General features: G+C 35.6%; 2 protein-coding genes across 2 annotated transcripts; both read left to right on the top strand.

Annotated features, from left to right (window-relative positions):
* Positions 1–1448: 1448 nt before the first annotated feature.
* Positions 1449–9810, top strand: LOC143603001 (ENHANCER OF AG-4 protein 2-like). The gene is made up of 12 exons (XM_077079935.1): positions 1449–1823; positions 2524–2978; positions 3138–4428; positions 4515–4959; positions 6212–6320; positions 6427–6539; positions 6622–6809; positions 6935–7511; positions 7610–8030; positions 9185–9277; positions 9369–9429; positions 9503–9810. The coding sequence occupies exons 1-12, from the start codon at positions 1741–1743 to the stop codon at positions 9507–9509; spliced, it is 3843 nt and encodes a 1280-aa protein (XP_076936050.1). The 5' UTR covers positions 1449–1740; the 3' UTR covers positions 9510–9810.
* A 4732-nt stretch (positions 9811–14542) lies between these two features.
* On the top strand, positions 14543–16339 carry LOC143603003 (uncharacterized). Its single transcript, XM_077079937.1, has 3 exons — positions 14543–14713; positions 15033–15163; positions 15643–16339. The coding sequence occupies exons 1-3, from the start codon at positions 14543–14545 to the stop codon at positions 16337–16339; spliced, it is 999 nt and encodes a 332-aa protein (XP_076936052.1).
* The last annotated feature ends 2108 nt before the right edge of the window (positions 16340–18447 follow it).

Raw genomic sequence — 18447 nt, 5'->3', positions numbered from 1 at the left:
GATCGCTTTGTTTTTACTATATTTTGTTGAATTTGAGTTATTGTCACTTGAATTGTGCCCTAATTCGATTCAATTTCAAGTGTAAATAGAATTGATCGCATTGTTTTTATTAAATTTTGTTGAATTTAATTTGTTATCTCTTGAATTGTGCCTTAACGTGATACAATTTTGAGGGGGTGTTTGGGATTGCTTATTTTCACCAACTTATAACTTATTAACTTTTTGAAAAATAATAAGGTGTTTGGGATTGCTTTTGGTGTGAGAGGGAAAAGTTAATAAGTTACACTTTTGTAACTTAACTTATTCAAAAGTTATAAGGAGGTAAAATAAGGAATCCCAAAACCCCCTAAGTATAAATAGAATTGATCACTTTGTTTTTATTAAATTTTGCCGAGTTAATTTATGATCGCTTGAATTGTGCTCTAATTAGATTCAATTTCAAGTATAATAATAATTAATCACTTTTTTTTTATTAAATTTTGCCGAGTCTAATTTTTTATCGTTTGAATTGTGCTCTCATTCGATTCAATTTCAAGTATAAGTATAATTAATCACTTTGTTTTTATTAAATAGAACTGTGCCCTAACTCGATTCGATATTAATATTAAACATTAATACTTGTATATAGTTTTGTAACTTATATATAGAATTGAATTTTTCTTTTTACTAAATTTTGTTGAATTTAATCTCTTATCACTTGAATTGTGCCTTGATTTGATTCAGTTTCTATTCATACTTGTATTTAGTTTTGTTTTGAGAAAATGTATTTTATATAAATATAATTCATCACTTCATTTTATTGTTCAGAAAAAATAATTTCTAATTAGAATTGATCTCCTTATTTTTACTAATTTTTGTTGAATTTGATCACTTACTACTTGAATTCTGCCCTAATTCGATTCAATTTTAAGCATTCATACTTGCATTTAGTTTTGTTCAGAGGAATTAACTTATAAATAGAGTTGATCACTTTGTTTTTACTAAATTTTGTTGAATTTAATTTTTTATTATTGAATTGTGCCCTAATTTGATTCCATTTCAAGTATTCATACTTGTATTTAGTTTTTCTACTAAATTTTGTTGAATTTAACCTCTTATTACTTGAATGTTGTTTTCTGATAATCTCGTAGGCTGCGGAGGGTGTTCGAAATTGTATTCAGGTGATTTGTTAAGCATTGGTTCAGCTATTTGCCTTTTTTTGTTGACTTCAATGACCCTAATTTGACTTTGGCCACATTATAGATAGTAGCTTTAAATTTTTCATTTGCTCCTATACTTGATCTAACCAGTGGATTGATCATAACACAAGGGCAGTTTTTTTATATTAGGATGCTTGTTTTATGTTTCATTAACCCAATCTTCATTCTAGAAACTATCTTATTACCCCTTGGCTGCTAACTTATGAACATCATCTGCTAAACTATACTAGCACCTTTTTCACCCTAGAAGCCATTTGAATTGAAGTTCCCATTTAGACATTCTGCTTGGATGATGTTGTCATGGCATATTGTTCAAAGTTGGATTCTGGATGTGTTTTGACGCTAGACTAGCGGATTGTTCTACTATCCCGGAGACTCTAATATTGCGCCCATCTTGATTAATTTATCATTACATGATGAAAGTGTGATAAGGTTAATGCATTTTGTTGAAGCTTATGATTCTTGCTGTCAGCATACATTAATGCGTCGGTTGCGATTCTGTGTACCTTAAAGCTTTTTGTTTGCTTGTATTTTTCTCTTTATGCAGATTAGTAACCCTGAAGCCTGTGAACGAATTCCTGATCCGAAGATTTATTTTGTGAAGTTCTTTGGTACACAAGAAATGTAAGAATTTGCTACCCGTAAAAGCTGCTCTAATTATGTAAATTCACCATCTTGTTTTGCCTACCATACAAGTTGGGAAAAAATTGATATTGTATATGAGTGATGACAAGAGTCGTTTAGCGCATGGTTTTTTATAAAATGATGATGGGTGGCTAAATGCATAAAACATGCTGACAGCTGCGCTGTTAAAATGCCTATAAAGTATAAAGCATAATTCATAATTTCTGGAGTTTTCATTTAAAGAATAACGTGCTAAGAAAGTATAGGAAATGCCTTGGCTAATCTATAAGTGTGGTTTAAGATAAAGTTTCCAGAAACAGTTTATGTTAGAAAATTGGCACAGAAAACAAAGATAACACTGTTTATTAGTGGAAACTAGTACGACTCTTATTAATATGAACAAAAATCACCACACATTTTACACAGACTCTTAACCCCTACTTATACTAGGAAACCTTGAAAAAATGCTACCTTAAACTACAAAATTCAGTCTCTATTTAATGACTCAATAATTGCGTTAATTAAGCCTTGCTTAATTCTTGCTTAGACCTTTACTCTCGACCTTTGACTATTAACTTATCAGCATTGACTGATTTATTCTTGACCTGGACTTTGCCTGGAATTAACCTATCAGTTTATCCATTTCTTACATTTTACTTACCAGGTGTTTTTTTTCTCTCTACATGTAAAACTATTGCAGAGCATTTGTGGCTCCTGTCGATATTCAGCCTTTCACCAGCGAGTCAAGAGATAAGTTGCTGACCAGATGTAAAGGAAAGACGGTCAGATATTTTTCTGAAGCGGTAAATGAAATTTGCGCCACGTTTCAAGAGTTTGAGAATAAGAGCTCAGATTCCTTACAGAACGGTAATGCTGAACCAACATCTCAGCTTGACGCTAATTTAATAGAGACCTTGGATGATCGGATGATTACTGATGGACCCAGTTGTGGAACATCTTCTAATGACATTGTAAATCATGGCCCTGTTTTAGAACAGTGCTCGCAGAGGGAAATGGGATATGAAGATGTAAACCTTAGTTTTTCACCTCTTGTTAATGATCGTTCTCCATCTCTTTCCACCAAAAAACGAACTGAATTTTGCAATGATGCTATAGCTTCACCTAAGGTGGACAGTATATCTACTTCTGGCGCAGGTACAACACATTTTTACCTGTTTTTGTTATTAAAATAGGCAGTGATGTTTGGTATTTAAGGTAAGTTAATCATGTAGAGGTTTGGGGCTTGCTACAGTTGCTTATGTGCTGCCAATATTGGATTATAGCTAATTAATGGATATATATTTTTTGCTTTAGGTCATAATACAAGTTCAAAACTTGGAGCTAATGTAGAAAAAAATGATCAGAAGTCCAACAAGATAGCCAAAGCTCCAAAGGATAACCATGATGTAGTAAACAAAGTTTTTAGTCCTGCTAGTGCGAGCTCTGCATTTCAGACAAGTCATATTGAATCCAGTATACCTAAAAACTCAAAAGATGGAACACAAAGAAGCATCTCACATGTGAGCAAGAATGAAGTTACCGTGGGTGTGGCGAACCACGAACTTGGGGATAATATTAGAAAAACAAAGAAATTTTTTACTGATGATTTATCAAAGGGTGATGAAGGTACTGGACGAGAACATCTGAAAGATAATGTTCTTAATAATGGAATTATGCACTCTGCAAAAAAGTTCAAGTTCTCAGACGACATCCCCAAGAAGTCGCAAATATTCAGGAAAAATGGTGTGTCTAGCAAAGGAGGCAATGACGAAGTAAAAAAGGCAACACCGAATTTGAAAACAAAAGACCGGTTAGTAATCAAGGGGCAGACAAATGGTTCTGATTACGGATCTGGAGTTACTGGTGATAAAGATGTTATACAACTTACAAAACGCCGTCGGCTGGTACTGGAGGGCATGCCTGAAGACGAAACAACTGAAAGCTCTGTTACACCTAAAAAAGGGGAGACCACAGATTCTGTTAAATCTGGACCTCAAGTGCACATGAAGAGGAGAGCTGTTCGTATCTTTGACGAAGATGAAGATGAGCCCAAGACTCCCATGCATGGAAGGTCACCTAAAGTAGTTGAGAAAGTCTTGCACAACTCTGTGTCTGTTGAAGAAGCTGCTGTACGGACTGAAGCTATTCAAGATTCCCCTTGTGTGAGAAAAAGTGTGCATGTGAAGGAATCTGTGCCTAAATTTGAGCAAGGTATTGTGGAAGTAGTTGAAGGGAAGTTGTCACATACTCCTGGGAAAGCAGAATCTGAAAAGAAATCATCTGAAGAGATTCTAAAGATGTTGGTCTCTCCTGTCAAGTCTCCTTTTGATGCTTACAATCAAAGGGTAGAACCTCAACCTACTAAAGTGAACAAAACTTTAGGCAAGGTTTCTGGTAATAGTTCACAGAAGAAGGGTCAATCAGCTTCAGTTAAGCTCTCAAATGGTTCTCAGAAGAATTCAGTAAATGAGAGACTTAGGCCTGTTATATCTGGGGAGAAGCAGAACAATACTCCTAAAACTACTCCAAAATCAAGTTCACGGGTTGCTGATTCTGCAACTGTCTTGAGGACACCGAGTGATATCAAAATGTTGTCTAGTGAAAGGTGTGTTAAAATATGCTTTCATTATTGTTCTTACAGAAACTGGTTTACACAAATCTTTTTTGGGGTTAATGTTCTCTGGTTAGCAGGTCAGATTTTCAACCAGTTCAAACAACTTCATTGTCCGGTTCAAGAAATGCAGATTCAAACAAGTCAATGAGGCAACTGATTGCAGTTGCTCAGGCAAAAAGAAAACAAGCTCTATCACACAACCTTGTGCATGAAAATAGTAACTTTTCACACACTGAAGCAACTGGGAAAAGCCCCAGTTCTATGTCTGCTGTTCAACCAATCACACCAGGTCTTGGAATTGTGGCTCAAACAGATGACCAGTCTGATCCCGCAGAATTTGTGGAGAGAAGGGCCAGTTCAGGACATCGCCCCGCTGGCGGATCTCTTAGTGGTGGAACTGAGGCAGCTGTCGCTCGTGATGCTTTTGAAGGAATGATAGAAACTTTATCAAGAACAAAAGAAAGCATTGGGCGTGCTACACGACATGCAATTGACTGTGCAAAGCATGGTATTGCCAACGAGGTAGGACAATTCACGATTTTTATATTTTATGTTACTGAATGCATTAGGAAACCTGACATATTAAATGCTATGTGCTGCTAACAGTCTGCAGTTTTGGGTCTCTAGTGGTATAATTATTAAGGAAAGCATTTCTGGCCATCATATTCTTCACTCTCTTTTGTATGCTGTGTTTAAATTTATGATCACATTCATGTATATAGTTAGAAATTTTTTTAACGAGCATACCACATCATATTGGCAGTTGTGACCTACTCAATATGCTTTATCTTGATCAAGAAAACTCAAATGATTCCACCTAAGTCGATCTGATCACTCTATGAGATGTCTAGTGAAGATAATAGCCTATATTTTTTAATATATTGATTTTATGGGCGTGAAATCCATGTGATCTTCAACACTTTAAGCTATGCTCAGTAACCTACTCTTTTGGTCACATTGTGTGGCTTTGTAGCCTTGTGCATGCATATTTGGTGTTATGATATGTTCTATAAGAACCCTTTTTTTTGTGAGCTGCCTTCATAAATTTCCACTGGAGCGCCCCTTTTTTAATTGTTTTGTGTCATGGCATGAATCATTTAATACTTTTGTGGTTGTGGCCTGTGGGCATTACATTGTCGGCTCTAGGTGTATTGGTGAAGGCTTTGAGTTAATAGTGGCTTAGATCTTCTACTCTGTCATAACATTTATAACTGACAGTTTTTGTTTGTCAGAATCTATGTTTTCAGCATATAGGAATTTAAATTTTATTTGGTAACTCTGATTAAATAGTTGGGGATGTACTAGCTACAGGTTGGTATGCCGTTAGTTGCAGAATTTAAATCTTTTGGTTAATCAATTTTCAGCCAACTCAATAAACATATGATTAACTGTTGAAAGGCAGAAGACACTAAGACAGTTTGATGATGCTTGTAGAGTTGTAGTGATATAAATCCTTTTTTTGGTAATCATTATTAACTTCCCAAAATTTGTTGGCTTTCCTCTGCCTGATTATCTGATTGTTTAAGGAGGTATTCAGTTAAACATGTTGCATTATGCCTAATGTAATCATTGTTATTGTTATTTGTTTATAGTGTAGAAATGAATTGCTTTATGCACCACTCCAAATTGTGGTTATCTAATTATATATTGGTGGTGGCTTTATGCCTCCATTATGTTATAGTTTTCATATTGTTTTAAGTTCATGTTGGAATCATTACCGAAGAGTTTAATTGGTTGGACTTAAATATTGTGTTATTTTCACCATCTCCTGTAGGTTGTGGAACTTATTACCAGGAAGTTGGAAAATGAATCCAGTTTTCATCGTCGAGTGGATCTTTTCTTTCTGGTTGATTCTATTACACAGTGCTCTCACTCACAGAAAGGTTTAAACATGCTTTCTATTGTTTTTACATTAATTTTATGTTGTGTCTGGCATTTATTTCTTCATATTTTTTAATCTGGATTGTACTAAAGTCTTATGTATTTCAGGAATTGCTGGAGCATCTTATATCCCTAATGTTCAAGCAGCATTGCCTCGTCTGTTAGGAGCTGCTGCTCCACCAGGTGCTAATGCTCGTGAGAATCGTCGTCAATGTCTGAAGGTGGTTTCTTTTGTCTTTTAGATTATATAAGTTGGCTTCTAGATTTTCTTTAACAGAATTTGAGTTAAAATATATTTTGTAGGTTCTAAAACTGTGGCTTGAGAGGAAAATTTTACCTGAGACTTTACTTCGGAGCTATATAGAGGACATTGGATCTTCAAGCAATAATACTTCTGCTGTTATTGTCTCCAAGCGTCCATCTCGATCACAACGGGCTGTTGATGATCCTATCAGAGAGATGGAGGGAATGCTTGTTGATGAATATGGGAGGTGTGTGTAATCTTTAATCTCACTGATCTTTGCTACCATGCAATTTGATATTATTACAATAACAAATGTGTATTTTAGATTGAAACATGTGAAGAGGTTTAATATTGTTTCTCTGATATGTTTAGCAATGCAACATTTAAACTGCCTGGACTTTTGTCGTCTAATGTCTTTGAAGAAGAAGATGAAGATGGGATTCTTAATCTTTCACGTAAAGAAAGCACATGCAAATCAACAGTAGAGCCGAACATTGCTACAGTAGAGACTGAAACATGTTCAGTAACTTCAAATGAGAGACGCCACTGCATCTTGGAGGATGTGGATGGTGAACTTGAAATGGAAGATGATGTGTCTGGACATCCAAAAGATGAAAGTTTATTGACAGATGGTGGCTCTTACAAAGCTGTTCAAGAGGATGAAGGCTCCAATAAGACAATGGATACGTCCTCTAGTTTTTCAAACGAGGTGTCCCCTTACCGTGAGGGTTCACCGCCACTGCCGCCTGGTTCTCCCCCTCCAACTCCTCCCTTGCCTTCTTCACCACCACCACCTCTGTCACCACTCATGGTTCCACCACCTCCATCAACCCCATCGCCGCCCCCTCCACCCCCTCCACCCCTAAATCCGTCACAAGCATATCCTTTCCATGTGGGTCCGCCTCAGGTGTCGTTTCCTCAACCATCAATGATTCCAATGTCACGTAATGTAAGACTGAACCATTGTTTACATGATATTGTTGTACCTGAAGACTTCACATTGTATAATAATGATAACAATATATGTTTGATAACCAATTTGCTCAGGTATCTTTGAACTCTCGTCCTGGATCTCATGTTGAATCTGTAGTGAAGCCTGAAATGTTTCACCAGCAATTGTCACATGAATCTTCTGGATATAGCTCTGCAAGGACTGCAGAATATCAGCGTGAAATCTATAAAAAACCTCATGGTTCTCAATCCAACCAACAGTACCAAACTGGAAATGTACCTATGCCTCCAAGAACATTGCAAACTCCCATACTGAATCAGACTGCTGCTGGTCATCTTGAATATCCTAATCCTGCAATGATGCAGCATCCATACCCTCGTTTGTATGGACCAACAAAACCACCTGGTGGCTCAAGGCGACAACCTTCAAGTGAATTCGGTACTGATAGCCAGCGTGGTGCATGGATGGGTAATGGGCGAACTTCACTATCTGTGGGCCCTCCTTTTGCTCAGGAAGGTATGAAACTTTACTCTCAACAGTGGATTTGGAAATTATGTGTTTTGAATGCATGTTGTTGGTGAATAATTGATGCTTAATAATTTCTGTAAGCTTAATGTCTTGGATGCGCTTTTGATAATACTGTTATATACTTATCTATACTGCTTGTAAAAGAATATGCAAATCTTGCAAGAGTGGCTACTTTATTTATTTATTTATTTGTTTGTTTGTTTAGTTTTGGAGTTAAAAGGCTAATGTGTGAAGGGGGTGATTACATGAATTGTTCTTTTTGATGCATGCCTCCAAAAGGAGGTCATAGCCAGTAGGAAGTTAAGGGGTCATACATCAGTTCATTATTTTTGTAAATTTTCTTATATTTCTAGTTTTATTTGTTTATGATGTGTCAGAAAGAAACAGTACTACATGAAGACTATGAGTATGTAAAACACATTTAGCAAAATGATATAGAACACACTTTAACCGGAGTTCACCAACTAAGCTAATTTTTTAATTATCAAACTAACATTAATGGGACTGTTAGTAGCAAGTAAGATGCTTAGTTGAACACTGTCTATGGCAACAAATGACCTCCTTGTTTTTTCTATATGCGGATTATATGTTCTGATAGTTGGAAGGTTAAGTAGAGTTTGAGGCTATAGAAATGGATCAAGCATTAGTGGATAGAAATGTCTGAAATCTGAAAAAGAAAATATCGTGATATATTTAACTGTCTTGCATCCAGTTTTATTTGTTTGTGGCAAGTTTTTGGTGCCTTTATATGATGGCTAGTAAAAAGTATGGCTTGAGAGAATGTTCCAACTGAATTAGACTGAATCACCAAAAACGCTAAAACTGTTTATTTTTTTTATTTCTAAATTTTATGAATGTAGGTGGTGGAAGCTGTTTTTGGGTTTCTTTGAACTACCTAGGATTTAGTAGTTACTCTTTCGATAAAAGGGAATTAAGAATTATATGTACGCATCTTGCTATAACATGTGCCTCTGATCTAGTTTTCGAGATAGAATTAAGTACATGTAATATTATGTATCTATATAGTTTTCGAGATGTGTAATGGATCACATGTACACATTTTGCTGTAACATGTATGCCCCTAATTTTTGTACTTGAACATTATGCATTGACTTTAGTTAACACATTTTTTACCGTAACAGGTTATTTTCGATCACCAATGGAGAGACCCCCAACCAATAACAGCTTTCAAACCGTGGGCCAGAATATAGTTTCTGCTGGAGCGCCAGTTTCAGGTGATTTAAGACGTGCTTTTTATCTTGCTTCTGGACCTTACAAATCATGACTTGTGAACTTAATATTATTTTCTACTTAATTCGTTTCCAGGCCATGGTGGTTCACATATGAAGCGACCCCTTACTTCTTGGAGGCCAGGCGACCGGCTTAAGTAGGCTACCAACTAGGACTTGAGTCTTTATCAGGCTCAGTATCTCTGATGTTATTTCTTTTATTATTTATAGGTGGTGATATGTCAAAAGTTTGGAAGATTTGGAGCATGTTTGTTTGCACATCTGTTAGCGGTTGATCAAGTTGCAAAGAGGGCATTTGCAGGATTGTAAATTATGGTTTTCTCTTGGCAAATGCTTCTTCACAGGCAATTACAGAGTGTAAGCTCGCATCACTCATTTCATATATCTTCTTCTCTTAAAACTATAATGTAAACCAGAAGAGTCATGTGTGTTTAGAATGATCAAACTGAGTTACTTCTTCTCTTAAGTCAGATTCTTGCTTGACTAAAATAGAAATTGAAAACACCTTTAATTATGCTTTGTTTTTCTCTTTTTAAATTTTATATCCCTGCTCACATATGGTTTTTTTGTTGGTCAAATAGTACCCGAATGTATTTTTAATTTACGTGATTTTCCCATGTTTACATGGGACAAACATGTCATTTCACATTTGGAAAAAGAATATGATGCTATTTTTGTCGGTCGCTTCTCATGATAAGTGGATTTGAGTCAAAATGGTCAGATAGATTCTTGAAAGGTTTCTACACCACACAAACGGATCCATAGGCCAAACACTGGCCGGCGTATCCGTGGTGTCTTCGGTTTCCCCAAACGGATCCATGCCCCTCGGTATCATTCATCGGGTGGGGATTTCGGTTTGGTGAAACCAAGTTGATTTACAGATGAGAACCACCCTAGTACATGGTTACTTTTGAAACTGAGGTGAATTGGTCAAAATGCATTAGGTGGCATGTGGGGTAAAAATAATCTTGTGTAGTTTGTATTGCTACTTGAATAGTAGTAGTTTTATTTTCATTTGACCACACAAATTCTTTAAAATGTTTAATGTGCTTGAAGACAATCTAAATCTGTAATTTTAAGCATACTCCAACTCATTTTCACATAATATGTAACGTTTATTAACGACATAATTCGACACACTATCATGGATTCAGACCAAGTGACATTGGTGGGCATGTATATAGGATCATATAGAAGTTTGATAAACCTAAACGTTAGTATTGTATTTGAACCGTTTGATTTTGTTCTTACTGTTAGTATAGGGTTTCATAAGTCAAGGAAACGTAACGTAATGATCTTCTTGAGTAACTTAATATTAAAATGTATTTACTATGTATTAAAATAAAGTTTGAATCCTCTTAGTCCGTTTATAAAATAAAAAAAAAATATTGATAAATTTATGAATAAGCTTTTTGTATTATTTAAATCTGCTTTTTGGATTATATGGTCGGTAATGTCTACATGCTTTTGTTGTATTAATATAAACAATTGTTTGTTTAATAAAGTAGCATGTTATATAAAACTTTTTGTAAACAGTTTTATTTTTTAATACATCGTTAATCAGGAGTTCACTTCCTATATATTTGAAGAATTTGTCTAAGTTGGATAGAAATTTACGGGTTTGAATAAATCAAATATTAAACAAACAAAATTTAAATTGCAAGTTGTAAATATATATTTGAGAAGCGGGAAAAGTTAGGTTGCACTTCGCTTACAGTGGATAATTACTTATTTATTTGGTATAGAATAGAAATCATTGGTATCAAACATATTCATTTTTTCTCATATTCATGATATACTTATTCTTATATTACGTAACGATTTATGTTAGGTCACTTGTAGTGCGCGTTAACCCCCCCCCCCCCTAACCTTTTTCTCCTAGAGCTCCCTAAACACCTCTAAGGGTGGGATGTTTTTGAGTTTTTTTTGCCCCGCGTGTTTTCTTAGCTACGGGGTTTGGGGCAAGGATTTGGTCAAAGAACCGATCATATCTTTCCTTTTCGCAAGTGGTCTAATGGCATGAGGTGATGGTTAAGACCTGGGATCTTTATGGTCTCAGGTTTGAAACTTGACTCAATAGGGTTTTCATACAATGGTTGATTTCCTTTTTGATTGTGTTCTTGGGTGAGTATGGTCGAAACATCAAAATCAGTATGGACTGTTGAAATCCCGCTTCATAAAGGCTCACTTAGGGATTGGAGGTTTTCGAATGTTGTTAAAAATAAAAATATTTCTTTCCCTTTTATCTTTATATTTTTTGTTTAATTGTCGTCTAAAGTTTGGGAGAAAATTTTGGCAAGTCCCCTCGTTAGAGCGGTATTAGAATGTTTTCAAGCTCCTCATACTCAAGACTTTTTGACTGTCATCCTCATCGAAGGGTTAGACCAGCACATGTCAGTAGGGGTGTCAATCGTGTCGGGTTGGCGGGTTATCGGGTTAATAGGTTTCGCGTTGGCGGGTTGGCGTGTCGAGATTCTTAAACCCTAACCCAACCCATATATTTATTCGTGTCGGGTCGTGTCGACCCATTTAAATTCGTGTCGTGTTCGGGTTGTGTTTCGGGTCAACCCATTTTACATTCATTTACGAATATGATTAATATCTAGTGGCTTAATATTAACCTAGACAATCAATTACTCTTATGCATATAAAGCATTTTAACAATTTTGTGATAGATTTAATTGTTTTTTTCAATTTATCTCTCATTTCCAATTAACAAACTTATGTTCACATATTTTGCTTAAGATAAGAATAAACGAGTGGAGATAATAAGAGAATAGATGATTAAGACTAATAAAATATAAATAATGGAAGTGAAGAGTGGACAAAAATATTTAAAAAGTAATTAATTTAATTTATAAAAAATAATAGATATATGAAAAATTATAAATTAAAGTATTTAAAACTTTAAACTTTAACACTTATTATCTCTAAAATCAAAATATTAACTTCTATAAAATTTTTAAACGGGTTAACAGGTCAACCCATTTTTTGACGGGTCGGGCTGACCCATTTTTTAGATGGGTCGGGTTCGGGTTGACCTATTTAAGAAAACGGGTCGTGTCAGCCGACCCAAAACCTATATTTTTTCGTGTCGGGTTTCGGGTCGTGTTAGGAATTGACAGCACTACATGTCAGCAGCGTAGTATCGGGCCATTCTTAAATATCGTTTAATGATCCCCTGTTACCGGTTGATGAGCCCTGCCTGGTATGTCGTAAAGTTTGTTTAGATAATTTTGGTGAACATGCGGTTCATTGCAAAGAACTCTCGGTGTTTAAATATATACATGATTTGGTCAGAGATGTCCTTTGTGATGTGTTAAAACGGGCGGGAATCTCGGATAAAAAAGAGGCGCTTGTGAATTTCTTGTCAGATCCGTATGAAGGAAGGTCTACTCTCAGACCAGCGGATATTCTTGTGTTTGGATGGGCGGGTGGACCTTACTGGTGTGTCCCTTCTTATCGGGCTTAGGGACACTGGGTTTGTTGCTAGGCAGGCTGTGTTAAAGACAGAATAAAAAAAAAATTGCTAAGCACGAGAAGGTGTGTGTTGAGAATCAACACGCCTTCATTCCTTTTGTTTTCGATACATTTGGGTCTCTTGCCCCCCGATGCGGCTATGCTTCCGAAAAAGAGTTCAGCGGGTTGTGCACAGTAACTCAACAACGTCGAAGAACGATAACTTTGTTTTCAGCAGGATCAGTTTTGTCATTCAAAAGGGGGTGGCGGCGCAACAAGTTGCCCGCTTACCTGCCTTTCTATTGTAATTGAATCCTTTATTATACTTAGAGCCGAGGGTCTCTCTGGAAGCCACCTCTTTATTCCTTTGGATAGAGGTACGGTGTGCCTATATCCCACCCTCCCCAGACCCTACTTATAGCTTTGCTGTCGGTGGGATTTTACTGGGCATGATTGATTGATTATAATATAAAAATCTTATCTATAAAAAAAATTAATTTAAATATTCTTTAATAATTACAACAGGCTTTAACAACTATGCACACACACAAAAAAAAATAAAAATAAAAAAAAATAAATAAAAAATAAACCCTCGTCTCTACGCATGTTGTTGTAGAAGGACATATTCCACTTTCACCACAGATTCCGTTAAGAAAACTTTGAAATTATAACTCCTAAAAGTATACTTTAACTTTTCTTAAAGTGGTGGGAGTTGGTGGGAAGATGGAAGTCGGTACCGATCCTGTGAAAACATCACTTTGTGGTGGTTGGTACCGAACAAAAACACATTGGCGGGAAGGATTACTAGGGACTACATGCCAATTTGGAGGTGGAACAAAGAAGAGCGAGATGAGTTGGAGTTTTGTTTGGGATGGAGTGGGAACACCGTCTAACCCAACTAGATACCGAAACGAGAAGAGCGGATGACGAGATGACTCCTTCCATCCTTAAATAGACAAAACAACATTATACAACTTCTTACAGTAGTATCGGCATTCGTCACAATGAGTATTCTAATTCTAACATAATTATATAAAGGAATATTGGTTTTAAATAATCCAAACTATGGCCTATTGGTAAATATCAGTCTCAACTTTGCACTTGCCTGCTGACCGTCCCAACTATTGATGTATTTATTTTTAACGGGCCGCGAAGTCACAGCCCGTTAAAAACAAATATATCAATAATTGGGACGATCAGCAGACAAGTGTAAAGTTGGGACTGATATTTACCAATAAGCCATAGTTAAGATTATTTAAAACCAATATTCCAAAACCGGTTCTCCGAATATTTAAAACCTTTAAAACCATTAGTCACAATGAGTATTCTAATTCTAACATAATTATATAAACCGGTTCTCCGAATATTATTATTATTATTATTATCCACACACTTGATGTCTAAAGTCTAAACTAAAAGTTACGAAAACCCAAAACACTGAAAACAAAACTTTTAACACGTCAAAACATGTACTTGTACATCGTGCAGTAGCAGCAGTACTTTATGCAGCTGACCATTCTCACCAGTATATATACTAAATTCTTCCTTTTGACCATCTCCATTCATCAATGGCGGACCTGCAACGCTAATCCACTATTAATATATCATTATTATATTCTCACTCATCATCGATAAATTGTTTCTGTCTGCGTTAAAGTTTAATTTTGATTTAGTTGAAGTTAGTTAGTTGTTTGATCGATTATTGTACGGAGGCTTCTGATTTAGGGTTTAATAACAATTTGGGGGTTTTATTAATGTTGATTGCGATAATCGTTAGATCGGAGGTTATTAATGGAATTAACATCGGATTTGAACCTTTATTTCGGTGTTTCGCCTCCTGTGCCAATGCAGCATCACTCGTCTGGTGTGCCGAGTGTCGGTAATGGCGGTGCCGGTTATATCGAACACATGGTTACGAAATTCGATACACTCGCTGGCGTTGCGATCAAATATGGTGTCGAGGTAGTTTTATTAGTCCTGAAGGATTTTAAAATAGTTAGGTTACAATATTTTTGTTTGATAGTTTGCTTGATGAATATGTGGAGGTTTTTATATGTTACTAGATTATAAGATATCAATTATTCATTTTCAACCGATTAACCGAATAGGAAGACTGATTCTTTTGTAGCAACAAATTAAGAAAATATATTCTTAGTATCAAGATGTGTTCTCATGGTGTATTGATGATTATTTGGATTTCAATGTAAATTTATTGTTGTATTTAGGTTGTGATGATGATAATAGTTTGTTTTGTATGTAATGGGATTTTCTTCTATTTTAGGTGGCTGACATCAAGAAGATGAATGGCCTAACCACCGATTTACAAATGTTTGCACTCAAGTCGCTCAAGATACCGTTACCAGGAAGGCATCCGCCGTCTCCCATGATGTCAAATGGATATCATGCACAAGGGTAATTATATCCTTTCTATTCTGTTTTTAATGTATGATCTCTATTAGGTGTTTTATTTCATGTTTTTGTCATCCCAAAATTAGTGTTCACTATTGATTGTGGTACTCAATGATATTGTTTATGTTTTCATACTATTGCTACTTGTTGCTGTCTCAACTTCAAAGAAAATGCATCACTTTCTATATTTGCTTGTTAAAAAATGCAGACTTTTCGTTTTTTAGTAAGATTATAATCCAGTTTTACCTATTTGAACGGTGACAACCACTCAAAAGATTCGGATGAATTTGTTTTTCAATTGATTATATATTTATATGCTTTTTTATTGTTCATAATGATATAAAAGTCAACTATATGGGTTCTTTGTAAGTACCCAATTGGTGTATATTAGTGCCTAATGAAGCATCAGGTCTTTTTCGTCGTTAGTTATTTATATTAAATACACTTTATTAAGTCCATAAAGTGTGGTCATATTTTTTCAGACAAACGAGCACCGAGGTGACCCGTTCCAGCAGTACATATTCAGATTCATATAGTCCAATTAGATCATTGAAATTATCATCTTCACCCCAAAGGAACATATCATCATCAGTCAGTTCTTTAAGAGAATATTATGGTCTTCCACCTAATGATAAAAAAGGTGCTAGCAAAAATTTTGAAACAACTCAAACCAGCATACCCTTCGGCCTTCACAGGAAGTCAAAAAGTGAAAATAACGGGTTTTCCAAGGTTCGTAGAACCGTTGGTGTTCCTGTTCCAAACAATAAGGGAGCTGGTTCTGATAAAAGCATTGATAAGTTGGTAAGAAGGCGTAAGTCAGAGGTTGACCTTAACAACCGCACCCCAGAAGATTTGGCGGCATTGCAGCCTAAAATAGCTAACCATACAACTACTGAACCCGAAACTGTTGCACCCAACATGGTTCCATTAGGATCCAGAGATTTCAGTGGGGTGAGGAAGTCTTCAAGTGCACCGAGTTTTCAACAGTCAGAGACTAATAATAATAATAGTAGTAACTATTATAACAGTAGCCCGGCTTCATCTTCAATTTGGCCAATTTCTATACTGAATTTCACTGCCGATCTTCAAGCCATGTCCATAGCAGCTATAGCAAGTCCACTTTTTGATAGATTGCCAAAGCCAACGAGCGGGCGGAAAAACAAGGCGGCTCGTGATTAGTAGACTGTTTTATTTTTTTCATGTTTATTTAAACCATACGAGTCGAATCGATGCCATATTGATAATATAGAAAGAATTGGTGTCATTTTGAGAAAACAGAGAGAATTGATAATAATTATTGTCCAGGGATACACACTTTAGATAGCAGTTGGAAGAGAAGGTTGAATACTTGAATATGTCTGTGTAGTTTCTTTTTGTTACAAACCAAGACTTGCAAATAAGTGGTGGTGAGTTTTTCATCATACCCTAACCAAACACACTGGTTTAAAAGTATGTATTTTGTTTGCAGTATGACAACTTACTCTTTAAGAACAAAAAAAGCATTTATAATCTGCACCAAAATTATAACAATATATGATTATTATGTTATAAGAGTTTTTGATAGTAAAGAGTGACTGATGATGTTTTGAAGGGACTAAAAGAATCATGTAAGGTTGAAATTTGTTTGTGTTGAATTCACATCAACCTAATCGAGGTGCAATTAAAACTATACGATCCAAGCATGGCATGGATGCGCTTAATCCAGTATGCATGGATGCGCCTCCAAAAATCATCAACCTTCTGATTATTACCCGTGATCGAATCCACAAAAATGTGAACATGAGCACGAGCTAGTTTGGTTTTGGTTTTGATACCTCATCATCAGCGCCTCAATGAACAACTTTGGTTTTGGTTTTGATAGCTTTTGGAAGATGCCACTTTCTTTCCTTTCTTCTTTTTATCAAGTGTGGGGGTTGGGTTGTCATCCAAACGAGATGATTGTGTTGAACCAAATATTTGGTGTTGAAAAGCAGGAGATGCTAGCTCACCACCAGATTGATGGGTACCAGATGATGGAGTTGGATAAACATGAGGATATGTGGGTTGCGAAAAACCTGGATAAAAATATGGAGTTGGATAAGCATGGGGATATGCAGGTTGATGATATGGAGGTTGTTGAAATGAAGCATGTTGATATGAAGCTTGTTGAAATGCAGGGTTTAAAACTTGATTGAATTGTTGAAAACCAAAGTTTGTGGCATGATTTGGGAGATGATTCATGGTATTATTTTGGTTTTCACTGGATGAAGTGTTTAACAAATGATGAAATGGGATTTCATCATCCATTTTTAGTGTGAAGAAATGAGTTAATAAAAGACTAGCTAGGAATTCATCATCCATCTATAGAGAGCACTTCGTAGAGCACTTTGTAGCAACTAGTTTTGTAACGGCTACGGCTAAAACTATCCGTTACAAAACTAGTTGCTACAAAGTGCTCTGCAAAGTGCTCTCTATAAAGTGCTAGTTATAAAACTAGCCGTTACAAAACTAGTTGCTACAAAGTGCTTTTATAAAGTGCTCTTTTATAAATGGATGATGAATTCCCGGCTAGTCTTTCATTAACTCATTTCTTCACACTAAAAATGGATGATGAAATTCCATTTCAGCATTTGTTAAACATTTCATCAAATGAAAACCAAAATAATACCATGAGTCATCTCCCACATCAAGCCATAAACGTTGGTTTTCAACAATTCAATCAAATTTAAACCCTGCATTTCAACAAGCTTCATATCAACATGCTTCATTTCAACAACCTCCATATCATCAACCGGCATATCCCCATGGCTAGTTTTGTAACGACTAGTTTACAAACGACTAGTTGTAACGGCTAGTTTTCAAACGTCTATTTGTAACGGCTGGTTTTCCACCATATATACATCCATTTATCTTCAAATTACGTCACAACCTTTTATCCTCAATCCTGCCAATCTTTATTCAAAATGAGTTTGAGTGACGAAGAAATGTTAGAGGTTCCCATAAATTCCGATGCTCACTTCATGAGCTTGTGGAATAAGCAACTCAAGTTATTGATGGATGAGGAATACGATAATATGTAATTTTTTTTTATAGTTTAGTTAATATATTTTTTACTAATTTTTATTATATTGCTATTTATTTAAATAAAAATTAAATATTTTATAATGTTGTGAAATTCTTATTAAAAATAAATGTAAAAGTAAATGATAATGTGGAAATATAAAGATGGTTTGAGAAGGTGTATTATTGAAGTAAAAAAATATGATTTTTAAGAAAGCTTATGTGGCAATAATGCGGTTGTTTGAACC

Source organism: Bidens hawaiensis, unplaced genomic scaffold (genome assembly GCF_021521415.1).
Source record: "Bidens hawaiensis isolate Kalapana, Puna unplaced genomic scaffold, B.hawaiensis_p1.1 tig00060310_1, whole genome shotgun sequence".
NCBI lineage: Eukaryota > Viridiplantae > Streptophyta > Magnoliopsida > Asterales > Asteraceae > Bidens > Bidens hawaiensis.
Note: the sequence above shows the minus strand (reverse complement) of the source record. Positions and strands in the feature narration are given on the sequence as shown.